Genomic DNA, 20,505 nt, shown 5'->3' with positions numbered 1-20,505 from the left:
TTTTTTAACTGGGGTAACATACAAATGACATCTCCCTCATAGCTCAGTCGGTAAAGAATCTGCCTGCAATGCAGGAGACCAGGTTCGATTCCTGGGTTGAGAAGATCCTCTGCAGAAGGGATAGGCTACCTACTCCAGTATTCTTCCCTGGAGAATCCCATACACAGAGGAGCCTGGCAAGCTAAAGTGCATCGGATCGCAAGACTCGGACATGTCTTAGTGAATAAACCACCAACAATGTACAAATAACAGGAAACTGACAATTTTAATGGAACAACAGACTGGTTCTAAATAGGAAAAGGAGTATGTCAAGGCTGTATATTGTCACCCTGCTTATTTAACTTATATGTAGAGTACATCATGAGAAAACGCTGGGCTGGAAGAAACACAAACTGGAATCAAGATTGCCGGGAGAAATATCAATAACCTCAGATATGTAGATGACAACACCCTTATGGCAGAAAGTGAAGAGAAACTAAAAAGCCTGTTGATGAAGGTGAAAGAGGAGAGTGAAAAAGTTGACTTAAAATTCAACATTCAGAAAACGAAGATTATGGCAATCGGTCCCACCACTTCATGGGAAATAGATGGGGAAACAGTGGAAACAGTGTCAGAGTTTATTTTGGGTGGGTCCAAAATCACTGCAGATGGTGACTGCAGCCATGAAATTAAAAGACACTTACTCCTTGGAAGGAAAGTTATGACCAACCTAGATATCATATTGAAAAGCAGAGACATTACTTTGTCAACAAAGGTTTGTCTAGTCAAGGCTATGGTTTTTCCAGTGGAAATGTATGGATGTGAGAGTTGGACCGTGAAGAAAGCTGAGCACCAAAGAATTGATGCCTTTGAACTGTGGTATTGGAGAAGCCTCTTGAGAGTCCCTTGGACTGCAAGGAGATCCAACCAGTCCATTCTGAAGGAAATCAGACCTGGGATTTCTTTGGAAGGAATGATGCTAAAGCTGAAACTCCAGTACTTTGGCCACCTCATGCGAAGAGTTGACTCATTGGAAGAGACTCTGATGCTGGGAGGGATTGGAGGCAGGAGGAGAAGGGGACGACAGAGGATGAAATGGCTGGATGGCATCACTGACTCGATGGACGTGAGTCTGGGTGAACTCTGGGAGTTGGTGATGGACAGGGAGGCCTGGTGTGCTGTGATTCATGGGGTCACAAAGAGTCAGACATGACTGAGCGACTGAACTGAACTTAACTGAACCCTCTTTAACTAATTAGTTCAGTTGTGTCATAACCAAAAGCAGAGTCTGGCTGCTGGCTCCTCAAAAGCCATTAAGAAGGCCAGGTTGGTGGAAGGAAAGTTTGCTTTATTTTGGATGCCAGCAATGGGTGGGAGGAGGGTTATACTACTGCCAAAGGTCAACCCCCCTGCCCACCCCAACAAGCAGACAGTAACAGCTTCAGTGGGTTTCCCTGTTGTTCAACTGGTAAAGATTCCACCCGCAGTACAGGAGATAGCACTTCAGTTTCTGGGTCAGGTAGATCACCTGGAGAAGGAATAGGCTACCCATTCCAGTATCCTTGGGTTTCCCTGGTGGCTGAAACACTGAAGAATCTGCCTGGATGCAAAAGCCCTGGGTTCAAACCCTAGGTTGGGAGATTCCCTGAGAGGGCATGGCAACCCACTCCAGTATTCTTGCCTGGAGAATCCCATGGACAGAGGAGCCTGGTGGGCTACAGTCCATAGGTTTGAAAAGAGTCAGACATACCTGAGCAGAGCACAAGAGCTTTTATAGTCTCAGAGAGGGTGATACATTCAGAAACAGTACAGTTCACTCTGACAGTCATCTTGAAATTGGTCATCAGTGAGCTGACCAGTGTTGTCTTGACTGTTTTAGGTACAGTTAAACTTCAGTAACAAGGTCAGCTTGTTCCCATTTCCTTGAGGCTAGTTCTCAGAATTGGGGCACCTGTTGTCATGGCTACCCTCTGGTCATCAGTTAGTTAACTTCTTCCAGCTGGTGGAAATGTCTGTATCTACATGCTCTCAGAATATTGTCTGTAGCCCTTGAGAAGGAACTAATGGTCTTTGACTATGCTTAATCACTATATTATTATTATTATTATGTGTTCTCCTTTGACTGTTTTCCTTTGTTTCTGCATGCTCTCCCTTCTTGGAGTAAATTTATTCTTTTGATAAGCTTTTACCACAGACAGAAGGCAGGCAGAGGACATGGGGGTCAACGACCTCCCCCATTTCCATGTTAAGTACATTCACATTTTGTGCAACCAAACCCCAGGACTTTTTTTCCTCTGGCAAAACAGAAACTCTGTACACATTAACCAACAATTCCCCCTTTTTCCTTCCCCAGCTCCTGGCAACACCATTCTACTTTCTCCCTATGAATCTGACCACGCTGACCACTTCATTTCAGTGGAACCATCCAATATTTGTCCTCTCTTGTCAGCCTTATTATAATTGTATAATGTCCACTAGGTGTACCCATGTTGTAGCAATGTATTATATTCTATTCCTTTTAAATGCGGAATATACTGTGTTATTGGTACCTACCACATTGGCTTAACCATGCTTTGGTCAATAGGCACTTGGGTTGCTTTCATATCTTCAAATCAGATCAGATCAGGCGCTCAGTTGTGTCCGACTCTTTGCGACCCCATGAATTGCAGCACGCCAGGCCTCCCTGTCCATCACCAACTCCCAGAGTTGGTGGGCAGACTCACGTCCATCGAGTCAGTGATGCCATCCAGCCATCTCATCCTCTGTCGTCCCCTTCTCCTCCTGCCTCCAATCCCTCCCAGCATCAGAGTCTTTCCCAATGAGTCAACTCTTCCCATGAGGTGGCCAAAGTACTGGAGTTTCAGCTTTAGCATCATTCCTTCCAAAGAAATCCCAGGTCTGATCTCCTTCAGAATGGACTGATTGGATCTCCTTGCAGTCCAAGGGACTCTCAAGAGTCTTCTCCAACACCACAGTTCAAAAGCATCAATTCTTCAGCACTTAGCCTTCTTCACAGTCCAACTCTCACATCCGTACATGACTACTGGAAAAACCATAGCCTTGACTAGAAGGACCTTTGTTGGCAAAGCAATGTCTCTGCTTTTGAATATGCTATCTAGGTTGGTCATAACTTTCCTTCCAATGGGTAAGCGTCTTTTAATTTCATGGCTGCAGTCACCATCTGCAGTGACTTTGGAGCCCAGAAAAATAAGGTCTGACACTATTTCTACTGCTTCCCCATCTATTTCCCATGAAGTGGTGGGACCGGATGTCATGATCTTCGTTTTCTGAATGTTGAGCTTTAAGCCAACTTTTTCACTCTTCACCTTCACCTTCATCAAGAGGCTTTTTAGTTCCTCTTCACTTTCTGCCATAAGGGTGGTGTCATCTGCATATCTGAGGTTATTGATATTTCTCCCGGCAATCTTGATTCCAGTTTGTGTTTCTTCCAGTTCAGCGTTTCTCATGATGTACTCTGCATATAAGTTAAATAAACAGGGTGACAATATACAGCCTTGATGAACTCCTTTTCCTATTTGGAACCAGTCTGTTGTTCCATGTCCAGTTCTAACTGTTGCTTCCTGACCTGCATACAAATTTCTCAAGAGGCAGGTCAGGTGGTCTGGTATTCCCATCTTTTTCAGAATTTTCCACAGTTTATTGTGATCCACACAGTCAAAGGCTTTGGCATAGTCAGTAAAGCAGAAATAGATATTTTTCTGGAATTCTCTTGCTTTTTTGATGATCCAGCAGATGTTGGCAACTTGATCTCTGGTTCCTCTGCCTTTTCTAAAACCAACTTGAACATCAGGAAGCTCACGGTTCACATATTGCTGAAGGCTGGCTTGGAGAATTTTGAGCATTTCTTTACTAGCGTATGAGATGAGTGCAATTGTGTGGTAGTTTGAGCATTCTTTGGCATTGCCTTTCTTTGGGATTGGAATGAAAACTGACCTTTTCCAGTCCTGTGGCCTCTGCTGAGTTTTCCAAATTTGCTGGCATATTGAGTGCAACACTTTCACAGCATCATCCTTCACGATTTGGAATAACTCAACTGGAATTCTATCACCCCCACTAGCTTTGTTTGTAGTGATGCTTTCTAAGGCCCACTTGACTTCACATTCCAGGATTAGTTACTGTGAATAATGGTGCTGTGAACATGTGTGTACACATGTCTCTTCCCAAGTGTGATTTCAACTCTTCTGGGTTTATCCTCAGAAGTAGAATTGCAGGATTATATGTTTTTAAGATATTTTATATTCTGTGATGGAGAAATAGTTCACATACTGAGGTATGGGGAAGTCAGTTTGGCTTATCTGTGGTTCAGCCTGAACTTTGTGTAAAAAAACACAGCCTGTCAGACCCTCAAAGCACATCTTCTTTAACCTTGAGGTAAAGAAAACTGTTTTGAAATATTAAAAGCAGCAAGGGAAAAACAACAAATGACACACAAGGGGATTCCCATAAGGATAACAGCTGATCTTTCAATAGAAACTCTACAGGCCAGAAAGGAATGGCAGGACATACTTATACTGATGAAAGAGAAAAACCTACAACCCAGATGACTGTACCCAGCAAGGATCTCATTCACATATGAAGGAGAAATCAAAAGCTTTACAGACAAGCAAAAGCTGAGAATTTCAGCACCACCAAACCAACTCTTCAACAAATGCTAAAGGATCTTCTCTAGACAGGAAACACAGAAATAGTTTATAAACTCAAACCCAAAACAACAAATTAAATGGCAACAGGATCATACTTATCAATAATTACCATAAATGTAAATGGGTTTAATGTCCCAGCCAAAAGACAAAGACTGGCTGAATGGATACAAAAAGCAAGACCCCTATATCTGTTGTCTACAAGAGACCTACCTCAAAACAAGGGACACATACAGACTGAAACTGAAGAGCTGGAAAAAGATATTTCACACAAATGGAGACCAAAAGAAAGCAGGAGTAGTGATACTCATCAGATAAAATAGACTTTGAAATAGAGGCCATGAAAGACTCAAAGAAGGACACTACATAATGATCAAAGGGCCAATCCAAGAAGAAGATATAACAATTAAAAATGTACATGCACCCAACATAGGAGCACCACAATATGTAAGGCAACGCTAACAAGTGTGAAAGGGGAAGTTAACAGGAACACAATAATAGTGGGAGACTTTAATACCCCACTCACACCTATGGATAGATCAACTAAACAGAAAATTAACAAGGAAACACAAGCTTTAAATAACACAATGGGCCAGTTAGACTTAATTGATATCTATAAGACATTTACCCCAACAATGAATTTTACCCTTTTCTCAAGTGCACACAGTACCTTCTAGAGGATAAATCACATCCTGGGCCATATATCTAGGCTTGGTAAATTCAAAAAAATTGAAATCATTCCAAGCATTTTGTCTGATCACAATGCAGTAAGACTACAGGAAAAAATACAAAAAAAAAAAAAAAGACTACTGTTGAAAATACAAACGTATGGAGGCTAAACAACACGAATCACTGAAGAAATCAAAAAGAAATCAAAATATGCATAGAAACGAATGATAATGAAAACACAACAACCCAATACCTATGGGACTCAGTGCTAAGGAGAACGTTCATAACAATACAAGCTTACCTCAAGAAACAAGAGAAAAGCCAAATAAATAACCTAGCTCTACACCTAAAGCAACTAGAAAAAGAAGGAACGAAGAACCCCAGGGTTAGTAGAAGGAAAGAAATCTTAAAAATTAGGGCAGAAAGAAATACAAAAGAAACAAAGGTGATCATAGCCAAAATCAACAAAGCTAAGGCTGGTTCTTTGAGAAGATAAATAAAATAGACAAACCATTAGCCAGACTCATCAAGAAACAAAGGCAGAAGAAGCAAATCAACAAAATTAGAAATGAAAATGGAGAAATCACAGCAGACAACACAGAAATACACAGGATCATAAGAGACTACTATCAGCAACTATATGCCAATAAAATGGACAACTTGGAAGAAATGGGGAAATTCTTAGAAAAGTATAACCTTCCAAAACTGAACCAGGACCAAATAGAAAATCTTAACAGACTCATCACAAGCACGGAAATCGAAACTGTAATCAGAAATCTTCCAGCAAACAAAAGCCCAGGACCAGATGGCTTCACAGCTGAATTCTACCAAAAATTTAAAGAAGAGTTAACACCAATCCTACCCAAACTCTTCCAGAAAATTGCAGAAAGATAAACTTCCAATGTCATTCTATGAGGCCACCATCACCCTAATACCAAAACCTGACAAAGATGCCACAAAAAAAAAGAAAACTACAGCCCAATATCACTGATGAACATAGATGCAAAAATCCTTAACGAAATTCAGCAAACAGAATCCAACAACATATTAAAAAATCATACATCATGACCAAGTGGGCTTTATCCCAAGGATGCAAGGATTCTTTAATATCCACAAATCAATCAATTTGATACACCATGTTAACAAATTAAAAGATAAAAACCATATGACTATCTCAATAGATGTAGAGAAAGCCTTTGATAAATTTCAACATCCATTTATGATAAAAATCCTCCAGAAAGCAGGAGTAGAAGGAACACACCTCAACATAATAAAAGCCATATATTATAAACCCACAGCAAACATTATCCTCAATGGGGAAAAAATTGAAAGCATTTCCCCAAGAGTCAGGAACAAGACAAGTGCCCATTCTCACCACTACTATTCAACATAGTTTTGGAAGTTTTAGCCACAGCAATCAGAGAAGTAAAAGAAATGAATCCCGATTGGAAAAGAAGAAGTAAAACTCTCACTGTTTGCAGATGACATGATCCTTTACATGGAAAACCCTAAAGACTCCACCAGAAAATTACTAGAGCTAATCAATGACTATAGTAAAGTTGCAGGATATAAAATTAACACACAGAAATCCCTTGCATTCCTATACACTAACAATAAGAAAACAGAAAGAGAAATTAAGGGAAAAAATTCCATTCACTATTGCAACAAAAAGAATAAAATACTTAGGAATAAGTCTACCTAAAGAAAGAAAAGACCTATATATAGAAAACTATAAAGCACTGATGAAAGAAATCAAAGAGGACACAAATAGATGGAGAAATATACCATGTTCATGGATTGGAAGAATCAATATACTGGAAATGAGTATACTGCCCAAAGCAATCTACACATTCAATGCAATCCCTATCAAGCTACCAATGGTGTTTTTCAGAGACCTAGAACAAATGCTTTCACAATTTGTATGGAAATACAAAAAACCTCGAATAGCCAAAGTAATCTTGAGAAAGAAAAATGGAACTGGAGGAATCAACCTGCCTAACTTCAGACTATACTACACAGCTACAGTCATCAAGACAGTACGGTACTGGCACAAAGACAGAAATATAGATCAATGGAACAAAATGGAAAGCCCAGAAATAAATCCACGCACCTATGGATACCTCATCTTTAACAAAGGAGACAAGAATATACAATGGAGAAAAGACGATCTCTTTAACAAGTGCTGCTGGGACAACTGGCCAACCAATTGCTAAAGAATGAAACTAGAACACTTTCTAACACCATACACAAAAATAAACTCAAAACGGATTAAAGATCTAAATATAAGACCAGAAACTATAAAACTACTAAAGGAAAATGTAGGCAAAACACTCTCTGACATAAATCACAGCAGGATCTTCTATGGCCCACCTCCCAGAGCAATGGAAATAAAAGCAAAGATAAACAAATGGGACCTAATTAAACCTAAAGGCCTTTGCACAATGAACGAAACCGTAAGCAAGGTGAAACAACAGCCTTCAGAATTGGAGAAAAGAATAGCAAACAAAGCAATTGACAAAGAATTAATCTCAAAAATAAACAAGCAGCTCCTGCAGCTAAATTCCAGAAAAATAAATGGCCCAATCAAAAAATGGACCAAAGAACTAAACAGACATTTCTTCAAAGAAGACATACACATGGCTAACACAAGAAAAGATTCTCAGCATCACTCATTATCAGAGAAATGCCAGCCAAAACCACAATGAGGTACCATCTCACACTGGTCAGAATGGCTGCTATTAAAAAGTCTACAAACAGTAAATGCTGGAGAGGGTGCAAAGAAAAGGGAACCCTCTTATACTGTTGGTGGGAATGCAAACTAGTACAGCCACTGTGGAGAACAGTGTGGAGATTCCTTAAAACACTGGAAATAGAACTGCAATATGACCCAGCAATCCCACTGCTGGGCATACACACTGCAGAAACCAGAATTGAATGAGACACGTGTACCCCAATGTTCATTGCAGCACTGTTTATAATAGCCAGGACATGGAAGCAACCTAGATGTCCATCAGCAGACGAATGGATAAGAAAGCAGTGGTACATATAAACGATGGAGTATTACTCAGCCATTAAAAGAATTCATTTGAATCAGTTCTAATGAGGTGGATGAAACTGGATCCTATTATACAGAGTGAAGTAAGTCAGGAAGAAAAACACCAATACAGTTACTAATGCATATATATGGAATTTAGGAAGATGGTAACGATGATCCTATATGTGAGACAGTAAAAGAGACACAGATTTAAAGGACAGTTGTTTGGACTCTGTGGGAGAAAGTGAGGGTGGGATGATTTGAGAGGATAGCATTGAAACGTGTATATTATATGTGAAGCGGATCGCCAGTCCAGGTTTGATGAATGAGACAGGGTGTTCAGGGCTGGTGCACTGGGATGACCCTGGGGGATGGGATGGGGAGGGACGTGGGAGGAGGGTTCTGGATGGGGAACACATTTGGGTCCGAGGCTGATTCATGTCAATGTTTGGCAAAAACCACTACAATACTGCAAAGTAATAAGCTTCTAATTAAAATAATTAAATTAATTTTTTAAAAAAGAAAATCTGTTTTGACGATAAGGATGAGCAACTGTCTTCTCACAGGTCCACACCCTGGAAGGTAAAGTTCCCTTCCTAGACACCAGGGTCCTGTCGTCTCACTGTCTGTGCACTAGCTTGTCTATTGAAACCTTGAAGGAGAGAACCCTGTCATGTGTGGTGTTTGCTCTTTGGTCAGACAAGGTATAAGACAGTATTGAAAAAGGTGCTTCAAGAAAGCAGTTCCTCAGAGTTATCTGAGCATCTGTCTCTAGAGTATAATCCTCAATTTGGCTCAAACAAAATGCTTCCCTATTACCATAATAGATTGTTTATTGATTATTTCTTTGGCTGCTTGAATTTTTGATGACCAAGGACCCTGCGGGGTAGGGGCTGTGAAACTGGGGGTCCCACTCAGACCCTGCTCCCTCCCAGTCCTCTTACACTTCTCAACTCCCCACAGTCTGCACATGACCTGAGACACTCCAGTGTGGGGGGACCCCAAGCCCAGCTGGACCCCAACCAGGAGGAGGGGAATTAAACATCTGATATTAATTCAAGCAGCACAGCATTGAATAAACATCACACTTGTGTCCAGCCTTGCACAAAGAGGTGGAAGAGGGTAAATGAGAAAATATCCTTCAAGGAGTTCTGTTTGCTGAGCACACAGGCAAGGAGGGAAACGGGATGTAAGAGGTAAGGAGCTCCAGTCTTCAGGAAGGAAAACCAGGGAGCGGGAAGTGGAGTGGTGAAGGGCTGACTAGATTCTGAAATCTATCAAGTAACCCCTAAGATAAGACCCTGGACACAGACCGTCAAAACAGGACTTAAATGTAGTAGTTGACTCTTACATTAACTTCTTTTTTTTAATTGAAGTATCAGATCAGATCAGACGCTCAGTCATGTCCGACTCTTTGTGACCCCATGAATCGCAGCACGCCAGGCCTCCCTGTCCATCACCAACTCCCGGAGTTCACTCAGACTCACGTCCATCAAGTCAGCGATGCCATCCAGCCATCTCATCCTCTGTCATTCCCTTCTCCTCCTGCCCCCAATCCCGCCCAGCATCAGAGTCTTTTCCAATGAGTCAACTCTTCACATGAGGTGGCCAAAGTACTGGACTTTCAGCTTTAGCATCATTCCTTCCAAAGAAATCCCAGGTCTGATCTCCTTCAGAATGGACTGGTTGGATCTCCTTGCAGTCCAAGGGACTCTCAAGAGTCTTCTCCAACACCACAGTTCAAAAGCATCAATTCTTCAGCGCTCAGCCTTCCTCACAGTCCAACTCTCACATCCATACATGACCATAGGAAAAACCATAGCCTTGACTAGACGAACATTTGTTGGCAAAGTAATGTCCCTGCTTTTCAATATGCTATCTAGGTTGGTCATAACTTTCCTTCCAAGGAGTAAGCGTCTTTTAATTTCATGGCTGCAGTCACCATCTGCAGTGATTTTGGAGCCCAGAAAAATAAAGTCTGACACTATTTCCACTGTTTCCCCATCTATTTCCCATGATACTGTAAATTTTTTTTTTTTCTTCAAAAATCCAACTACACACAGTGGAATAAAGTCGTTTAAGGTGTTGTTGAGAGTTTAGACACTGTCCAACTGTCACACCAATTAGCCTCTAGGGGGCATAATGCCTCCAAGGAGAAATTGCAGTTCTGCTTACCAGTTGTAAAATACTGCAATTCAGTTGCTCAGTCATGTTTGACTCTTTACAACCCCAATGACTCAACATCTCTGAGATATGCCTGTATTGGCTCTTCACTTTGGGTCATATCGTTTATTTATTTATTTATATTTAAATTTATTTATTTTTAATTGAAACATAATTGCTTTACAATATTATGTTGGTTTCCGCCATACATCACCATGAATCAGCCATAGGTACACGTATGTCCCCTCCTTCCTGGGCCTCCTCTCCCACCTCCCACCCCATCCACCCCTCTAGGATGTCACAGAGCACTGGGTCTGAGCTCCCGGTGTTATAGACCAACTTCCCATTAGTGATCTATTTTACACATGGTAATGGATATGTTTCAATGCTCCTCTCTCAATTCTTCTCACCGTTTCCTTCCCCAAATGTGCCCACAAGTCTGTTCTCTATGACTGTGTCTCTACTACTGCCCTACAGATAGGTTCCTCAGTACCACCATCTTTCTAGATTCCATACACATGTGTTAATATATAAGAATTATTCTCTTTCTGACTTACTTCACTCTGTATTAAAAGCTCTAGGTCCATCCACCTCATTAGAACTGAGTCAAATGCATTCCTTTTTATGGCTGTGGGTCATACCATTTAATCAACATAAAAAGTGCACCATTTTTCCGCCCTGGAGAATTGTCAACATTCTGGTTTTGGTTGACTGTGTTTTCACTCGAAATGTGAATCTGTCCCTTATGTTCACGATGAGCTGTAGTTGATCTAGAGGCTTGATGACTTTCTGATTCAGCTTTTCATCAGGACTGTGTTCCAGGCGGTGTTCTGTGCTGCCTGTTACAGCACCCTGGGTAATACGGGATATCCGGTTGTCCCCCAGCAGTAAGGGAGGAACAGCCATCAGGTGATGTCAGCCTCCTCCATCAGAGTTTCACCTGACAGAATCAGTCATATTAATTGTGTCTTAAATCTGATTTCATTAGAACTTGCAAGGCAGTGACTTTGCCTAATTCTGTTCATCCTCCTCCATCTATTTTTAAATTCATTTAATAACTTTGGTTTGTTCTAATGACAATACTTTGGCCACCTGATGCGAAGAGCTGACTCATTTGAAAAGACCCTGATGCTAGGAAAGATTGAAGGCAGGAGGGGAAGGGGATGACAAAGGATGAGATCGTTGCATGGCATCACCAACTCGATGGACATGAGTTTGAGTAAACTCCAGGAGTTGGTGATGGACAGGGAGGCCTGGCGTGCTGCAGTCCATGGGGTCACAAAGAGTCACACACGACTGAGCAACTGAAATGAACTGAAAAACTTTGCTACTCAGTATCTTGAACTCCAGCTCTCCTTCACTGTATTTCAGTTGCTCGTTCCCACAAACAGTCCTCCACTTCATTATTACCAATATCTTCAATGTCTAAAATCTCAATTTCAAGCTTTCTGTTTGCAGCAACACTTTTTTATTTTGACTTCCCTGTTTCATGTCCCATCTTTTAGTTCCTTTTCCATTCAACTGTAACCATTTATCAACCAACCACTACTTCCCATCCCCTTCACCCACCTCTGGCAATGCAGGAGGTTTTTGTTTGTTTGTTTTCAATTAAGAACTTTTCCTCATCGATTCTACTGTGTAACTCTTAAGGTCTGTGATGGAAGAGTAAAGTGCTTATTACACAGTGTGATTCTGTATCTCAGGGAAGCTGGAGGAAAAGATGAAAACGACTAATTATCTTTCTCACTGTAAAATAACCCACCTTATCTGTTATTGTGCTCTTTTTCTTAAAATCTACTTTGACTAGTATTTATATTGCTATGCTAGCTTTCTATGTTACTGTTTGCATGATGCATCTGTTCCTTTCCTTCTACTTCCAACCTGTCTCTTTTCTCATGTTTAAATTGCACCTCTTTTTTCTAAAGAAAGATTTGAGTTGCCATATAACAGGAACATGAATTGGTAGTTACAAATCCTCCCACAAAGCAAAGCTGAGGCTCAGATGACTTCTCTGCTTAAATTCTATCAAATATTTAAAGAAAAAATAATATGGACACTTTATAAGCTCTGTCAGAAAAAAAAAAAGCAGTATGAGAATATGTTTAAAGTCATGACATTAAATAAAGCTGATTAGATTTTCAATTTTTTTTAAGTGAAATTCTTTCTTTTAAATTCATTTTTAATCTCTTTTTCTTATTTTTTGGCCACATTGCACAGTTTTTAGAATCTTAGTTTGGTGACTGGGGACTGAACCCTGGCCAAGGCAGTGAAAGTGCGGAGTCCTAACTCCTAGACCTCCATTGAATACCCTATGTGTAACTCTTTTTCTTTTGTTTTTAATATATATATTTTTTATGTGGACCATTTTTAGAGTCTTTATTGCTTCCATTTTGTGTTCTGGTTTTTTGGCCATGAGGCATGTGGGAACTTAGTTCCACAACCAGGGATCAAATGGGCACCCCCTGCATAGGAAGGCCAGGTCTTAACCACTGGATGACCAGGAAAGCCCCCTAAAGTGCAACTCTTGTCATAATATGGGCTTCCCTGGTAGCTAAGTTGGTAAAGAATCTGCCTGCAAGGCAGGAGACCCTGGTTTGACACCTGGCTCAGGAAGATCCGCTGGAGAAGGGATAGGCTACCCACTCTAGTATCTTGGGCTTCCCTGGTAGCTCAACTGGTAAAGAATCCGCCTGTAGTGTGGGAGACCGAGGTTCCATCCCTGAGTTGGGAAGATCCCCTGGAGAAGGGAAAGGCTGATCACTCCAGTATTCTGGCCTGGAGAGTTCCATGGACTATATAGTCCATGGGGTCACAAAGAGTCGGAAACGACTGAGCGACTTTGACTTTCTTGTCACAATATATGGCTCCTGTGTTTCCTTCCATGTGACAGTTTATGTGTTTTCACTGGAAACAGGCACAAGGAGGCCGTGCTTATGTTCAAGTTAATACTTTATTTCTTCCTCTGGTTTCTGCTTACATTTTTGTACATTTTTCATGAAAATTCACTTTTCTGGATGTGTATTATGCTTTTCAATGTTTCCATCAGCATTTACAGCATTAAAGTCACTTTGTCCACTAGCAATAAATACATGACTGTAAATGCATTCCACCTTCACGACCATAGAGGCTCACAGTGCCCCTCGAACCAGCACATCTTCCAGTGCATGGAGGGATTCCACACAGCATCTATGTCCTCTAGTTAAGACAATTCATGACTAGGGATGTTTCTGTTAAGTCTGAGAAGTGGAGGCTGCTGGCTGTTGATCATTGTTCTCCCCCAGGCTGTGTTGGATCCCATATCCAAAGTATATGGCAAATCCTAGTAGGGAAATGAGACAGTGAGAAGGGAAAGTAGGTGCTCTCCTCACTTACAGATGCCCAATAGGGCTCCTATCATGGTGTCTGACACAGTTTAGGAGAGAGGTAGTAAGAAGAATAATGGACTCCGTCACTCAAGAGGCCTCTGTAGCCCAGAAAACCACTCACCAATCGCCATCCAGATGCCAAATTGGGCCCAGGTCCAAGTGGTCATCTGAATCATTAAGTAAACATTCATAAAGGTGCTCACCAGGAAGAGGGCAGGCAAAGCAGGGACCTGTGAGCAAAGTCAGTTCATTCCTGAACACACCCCAGATGTCTGAAAGGGAGGCCCTACCCCTTGTGGGCAGGAAAACTCCAGTTCTACTCAGACTGTGTGCTCAGTGCTTAGTGAGACTGAGTTTGTAAAGCACTGAGTGTGGATCAGGGAACAGTCCATTGGTTTCAGCAAATCCCCTCATTGCCTGTCCAGCAAAGGATGTTTAGACCTAAAGCACACAGACCTCCTTCACTCGAGGTGGACACTTTGGGCACACGAGGTCACCTACCCTGAACGGAAGAGTACTGGGGTTCTGGGGCTGCCTCCAGATGATGACCGTGACCCCAGTGATGAGCAGCAGCAGCAGCAGAGCCACTGTTGTGAGCACGGGGTCTCCAGAGAACACCTGGCTGGACCAACGGTACAGGATCAGGCTCAGGATTATCAGCAGAAGAACTGTAAGGGTCAAGGTGGAGAACAGGCTGGACTCAAAAGACGAAGATGTCAGGTCCTTGGGTCACATCCCTCCCCAGGATGCCCACATCAGAAAGAGCCATCATATCTCCAAGACTCCTCAACTGACAAAATACACACTCCAGTACCATCCTGTCAATTTCAGAATATGACCAAAGAGAAATCCCACTGCTCACCAACCAGGGAGGCACATCCATAGACAAACTGGCCAGATTTCCGGGTGGGGATGGTGCTGGGAGGGAACCACAGAATCTGTTGAATGTTTGAGGTTCCTGCTTCAGGTTCAGATTCCAAAGGACCTCCTTCAACTTCAGGCTTCGTCTCAGTTTCCTCCTCTGTTTTCTCCTTCTTGCTTCCGTTCTGGGCTGGTTGGTACCTGAATTTGAAATACTAAGGCAATATTAGTAACAGCCCCTACTGCTGATCCAACATCAGTCTGCCTAATGCCTCTCTTTCCCCAATCAATGGTACAGAATGTTGAGGAGGCAGCATGAAGGTAGAAGATGATTCCCTCCCCATCAACCCTTACAAGTCAAAGACCGCCCCCCCAGTCAAGGTGTCATGGGGTCTCACCTGAGGACAAGGACAGAAAATGTCACCAGGGAGTGAGCGAGCAGGGACTGAAATGACATGAGGTCCATCAGGTCAGTGAAGTCGAAGAGTAACGCCATGACCGCTGGGATGAGGGAGCAAAGACGGTGGGGGGAGAGTTAGAAACCACTGGAAATACGCAAGTTAAGAAGTATGATTTTAAAAGGGTGAGTTTTGTTTATTCACCTGCAAGAGTTCCAGGAACCAAGACAGCCATGATGGGGGTTCCTGTGGGGGCAACGGTGTGGACAATGATGCGGGCATAGGTGGTGCGGATAATGATGGTGTGGGCATCGGTGTGGGCAGGGATCCAGGCAAGTCCCCGGAAAAGGAGCCCATCCTCTGCCATTGCATAGGTCAACTGAGACATGATAAACATGATACTCAGAAGGCTGGAAGAGAAAATGGGAATGTGTGAGAAGGTGCAGAAGCAGGAGAGACTGGGGCTTTTGCTCCCTGGTCTACATGAGGCAAGATGTCTTTCTCTCTCATCTCTCAGTCCCAAGGGCCGGGGATACCCGAGCATCTGACAGTAGGTGAGGAGAAAACCATGACACTGACCTGTATAAAAGAATGGAGAGGGTGCCAACAGCCACGACATATTTGGCAGAGTTCCACCCAACATAGATGAAAGCCTGCGGCAAGGGGCTCTCAAGTTGAATCAGGTAGTAGGGCACCATGAGGGTGAGGGCCGCCGAGATACCAAAACACACCAAAAAGCAGATGAAGAGGGAGATCGTGACAGCCAAGGGCATGGACCACTGAGGATTGCTGGCTTTTCTCCCTTCCGGAGAAGGTATTGGGTCAGTAAACACCAAACTCACTTTACTCTTCAACCTTCAAAAGCAACCTAACCTTCTACCCACCCCTGTGTCCAAGGGCAGCCCATTCTGTTCCCAAACCCCAATGGGACACACGATGCCCATGTTACCTGCATTGACAATGCCAGCAAAACCAACAAATGCGTAGAAACATGTAGCTGCTCCCTGGAGAATTCCATCAAAAGCAAAAGGCACAAACCCTCCAGAACCCAGAAGGCCCAAGCTATGGTGAGAGAAGCAAAGAGGAAGAATGTGGGTGAGCTGTGTTCAGCCATCTCTACTGGGCTCCTCCCTTAGTACCACAGGTCCTGGGCTCCAGGAACCCCCACGCTTAGACAATCACTCCAGGTCTCATTAGTCCCCAGCATATTCCCAACTCTGCACACCACACACACATGCATTAATACAACCAAGGGTGCCCTCCTAACCTGCAGGCATCACCAGATCCAGCTGCAGCCAATGTGTAGTCCTGTTCCGTGAGCTTCCAGTTGTGCAGATCGCCCTTAATGAAGCCAGAGAGGATGATGAAGCTGAGGACCAAAATGTTCAAGCCTGTGAACACTTTGTAAATCAGGGTTGACTCATAAACTCTCAGAGCCAGGAGTCCTGTGGGAAAAATGGAAAATGAGACAACAAAATAACTAAAGCCAGCACTCCCCTAGCAATCCATTGGTTAAGACTCTGAGCTTCCACTACAGGGAGCATAGGTTCAATCCCTGGTCTGGGAGTTCCCCATGCATTGCAGTGAGGTTAGAGAAATCAATAACTAAATCCATAGAGACAGAAAGCAGATGAGTGGTTGCCCAGGGCTGGTGGTTGGTGGTTGGTGGCTGTGGACAGATGGACAGTGACTGCTCAGTGGGTACAGGGTTTCCTTTTGCTGTAATGGAAACGTTTGGTACTGGATGGGGGTGGTGGTTACACAGCACTGGGAATGTACTAAGTGCTGCTGAATTGGGCACCTGCTGATGGATATTTTCTTACTGTGACCATCATCTCACAATATCCATGTCTATCAAATCATCTTAAACTTTTACAATGCTGTTTGTCAGCTGTTGTGGTTCAGTTGCTCAGTCATGTCTGATTCTTTGCGACTCCATGGACTGCAGCACTCCAGGCTCCCCTGTCCTTCACTATCTCCCACAGATTGCTCAAACTCATGTCCATTGAGTCAATGATGCCGTCCAACCATCTCATCCTCTGTCGTCCCCTTCTCCTCCTGCCCTCAGTCTTTCTCAATATCAGGGTCTTTTCCAATGAGTCCATTCTTCTCATCAGGTGGCCAAAGTATTGGAGCTTATGTTTTCGGCATCAGTTCCTCCAATAAATATTCAGAAATGATTTCCTTTAGGATGGACTGATTGGATCTCCTTGCAGCCCAAGAGATTCTCAAGAATCTTCTCCAGCACTACAATCAAAAGCCTCAATTCTTTGGTACTCGGCCTTCCGTATGGTCCAACTCTCACATCTGTACATGACTACTGAAAAAACCATAGCTTTGACTAGATGGACCTTTGTCAGCAGTGATGCCTCTGCTTTTTAATATACTGTCTAGGTTTGTCATAGCTTTCCTTCCAAGGAGCACGTGCCTTTTAATTTCATGGCTGCTGTCCCCATCTGCAGTGATTTGGGAACCCAAGAAAATAAAGCCTCTCACTGTTTCCATGTTTTCCCCATCTATTTTGTATGAAGTGAATTATATCTTCCCTTGTAGCTCAGTCAATAAAGAATCTGCCTGCAGTGCAGGAGACCTGGGTTTGACCCCTGGGTTGGGAAGATCCCCTGGAAAAGGAAATGGCAACCCACTCCAGTATCCTTGCCTGGAAAATCTCATGGACAGGGGAGCCTGGTGGACTGTACTCCATGGGAAAGTGTCGGGCATGACTGAGTGACTAACACTTACTTAAAGCTGGGAAAAACAATAAAATGGTTAAATTGACATGAATTTCCTCTCAGTTAAAAAAAAAAAACAAAAACACATAGCTTTGATCTCAGTACAGAGGAAGAAACTTGTTGGTGTAGGTAAATGATTACCAGCTGGGGTGATTTTTTGCTCCAAGAGACATTGGCCCTGCCTGTTGACATCCCAATTGTCACAGTTTGGGGGTTGGGTGTCACTGGTACCTAGTACATAAAGATCATAGATGCTACTCAACATCCAAGAATGATTTTTGGGGGGGTACCCCTCTTGGCATGTGAGATCTTAGTTCCCTGACCAGGGACTGAGCCCAAAACTTCATCAGTGAAAGCACAGTGTCCTAACCATTTGATCACAAGGGAATTCCCCCAACAACATTAAAAAAGAAAAAAACAGAAAATGTACAGGACAGCACCCCACACCAAAGAATGATGCAATCTAAATTACCAATAGTCCCAGGGTAGGAAAAAATGCTCTCTGTCTTGCCTTCCTCTCTTTCTTATTCCAAACCCTTTTTCCCAGTCTTAATTCCCCACCCTTCTGCCACCCCAAGCCTTCCCCATGCCAGCTCCCCTTCCATAACCTGTTCTTCCCTTTCTGTCTCTGGTCCCTTCTCACCTGTGAGCAGCAGCACCAGGCCCAGGGCAAGAAAGTCTGGAAATGAGGCCAGGAAGTAGGGCATTTGCAGAGAGAAAGTTCCCTCTAATGCCTCAGAGATATGGTTCCCAATCAGGCTGTCAAAGATGGAGCTCCAGGCCCGGGCTATACAGGCAATGGCTGCAGCAACAGAAGAAGGAATGTTTACAAGCAGACAGAAACTGAGCCCCTATTATGCACCATGTGAGATATTTGGGGCAGGAGGTGAGCAAAAATACACCTGATCTCAAAGAGTTTCTTCTCATGGGGTGGACAGGGGAGACCCAGGTGGTTCACAAAAGGGCCAACTATTTAATATTCTAGAAGATAGAAGTGATGGAAAACAAAGAAACACAGGTAAATGAGACTAGGAGGGACTAGATCAGAGTTGAATTTTTAAATTGAGGTGTAAGGGAAAATCCAGGAAGGCAACAGCTCAGCAAAGACTTCACTGTGGTCAGAGGATGAGCCTAGGGATGTGCTTCCCTCTCACCCACTCCCTACAGTTCCCTTTCCTCTGGTTTCTCGGTCCATCACTTAAGGAAAGCAGGACAGACCTGCGTGCAACGAGGCCGTGCAGTTTTCCTGCCACCATTTCCCCTCTCCCAACCCTGCCCCGAAGGTGGATAACAGAGTTCTGATGAATGAGTGAAGCCCCCACTCATCTCTCCTACTTTCTCCATCTTAAGGCTCGCTTCTCCCCACTCCCCATCATCTCACCAATAATGAAATACAGTAAGAGGTTCCAGCCAGTGATGAAGGCGTACAGTTGTCCCATTGTGACATAGCTGATGAAATACACAGTACCAGGTTTTTCTACTCCAGCTGCCAACTCGACATAACACAGCCCAGACAACAGAGTAGTCAGGCCGGCCACCAGTAAGAAAAGGATGATTGCTGGTCCAGCTACGTATTTGGCCACTCCTCCAATCAGGATGTATATGCCAGCTCCCAACATGTTGTCCAAACCTATCACCACCAGGTCCAGGGTGTTCGGAGGAGGAGTCTCGAAACTCTCAGGTTCCTCCCTGAACTGTGGCTTCCTGCGGACCAGCTTCTGACCAAACTGGCGAAGATACTGACCCAGCATCGTAGACATAGTTGAGGGGGCTATGATCTGCTGAGAAAGCAAGGCATGAAGTCATCAATGATGTCCATCTGCCCTTGACCCTGGAAGCTCAATTCCACAGAGGAATGGAGGGATGGGGAGCAGGTGGTAAAAGGACACACTGGGCAAGTTCTCTCTGTGGGAACTTTGGTTTCTTCAAATAAAGAAGATTTTTAATGTTTCAAGATTACTCGAAGATTTGCTTGAAGAGAAGTGAGGGGTACAAGAATATGTCTTCCCAAACGTGCCATTTTAACTCAAGGATTCTTTATGAGCTAAAGGTAATTAAGACCCAAAAGGCTTGGGAAAAGCTTCCTGTCACTCCCTTGTCTGTGTGTGTTAGTTGCTCAGTCACATCTTTGCAACCCCAATAGACTTCTCTGTCCATGGGGTTCTCTAGACAAGGATACTGGAGTGTGTTGCCATGTCCTCCTCCACGGGATCGTCCTAACCCAGGGATTGAACCCAGATCTCCTGCATTGCAGGCAGATTCTTTACCATCTGAGCCACCCTTAAGCCACTCGCCAATATACAAATATTGTATGGTTCCATTTCTATGACGTATTGAGAGGAGTCAAAGCCATAGAGACAGAAAGTTGAATGCTGGTTTGCCAGGGGCTGGGGTTAAGGGGGAAATGGGGAGGTATTGTTAAATGGGGCACAGTTTCCATTTTACAAGATACAAAAGAGCTCTTCAGATTGGCTGGACAGCAATGTAAATACACTTAACATTAGTGAACTGCACACTTAAAAATGATGTAGGTGGGAATTCCCCGGCAGTCCAGTGGCTAGGAGTGAGAACTTTCACTGCCATGGACCTGCATTTGATCCCTGGTGGGGGAACTAAGATCCTGTGAAGCATGTGGGTGTTGGG

General features: G+C 43.3%; 1 protein-coding gene across 1 annotated transcript; it reads right to left on the bottom strand.

Moving 5' to 3' along the window:
- Positions 1-13,736: 13,736 nt before the first annotated feature.
- Positions 13,737-19,810, bottom strand: LOC147354554 (cationic amino acid transporter 3-like). Its single transcript, XM_086355146.1, has 9 exons — positions 19,244-19,810; positions 18,506-18,664; positions 16,398-16,575; positions 15,335-15,540; positions 15,131-15,233; positions 14,734-14,933; positions 14,373-14,539; positions 13,993-14,101; positions 13,737-13,825 (listed from the first exon to the last, which is right to left on the bottom strand). Exons 1-9 carry the CDS (start codon positions 19,620-19,622, stop codon positions 13,737-13,739), a joined length of 1,590 nt encoding a protein of 529 aa, XP_086211272.1. The 5' UTR covers positions 19,623-19,810.
- Between the last annotated feature and the right edge of the window lie 695 nt (positions 19,811-20,505).

The sequence above is a fragment of the Bos grunniens genome, chromosome 18, assembly GCF_055505025.1.
Source record: "Bos grunniens cultivar Pamir isolate PY7600 chromosome 18, Bosgru_T2T1.0, whole genome shotgun sequence".
Taxonomy (NCBI): Eukaryota; Metazoa; Chordata; class Mammalia; order Artiodactyla; family Bovidae; genus Bos; species Bos grunniens.
This window is presented reverse-complemented; position numbering and strand designations above follow the sequence as displayed.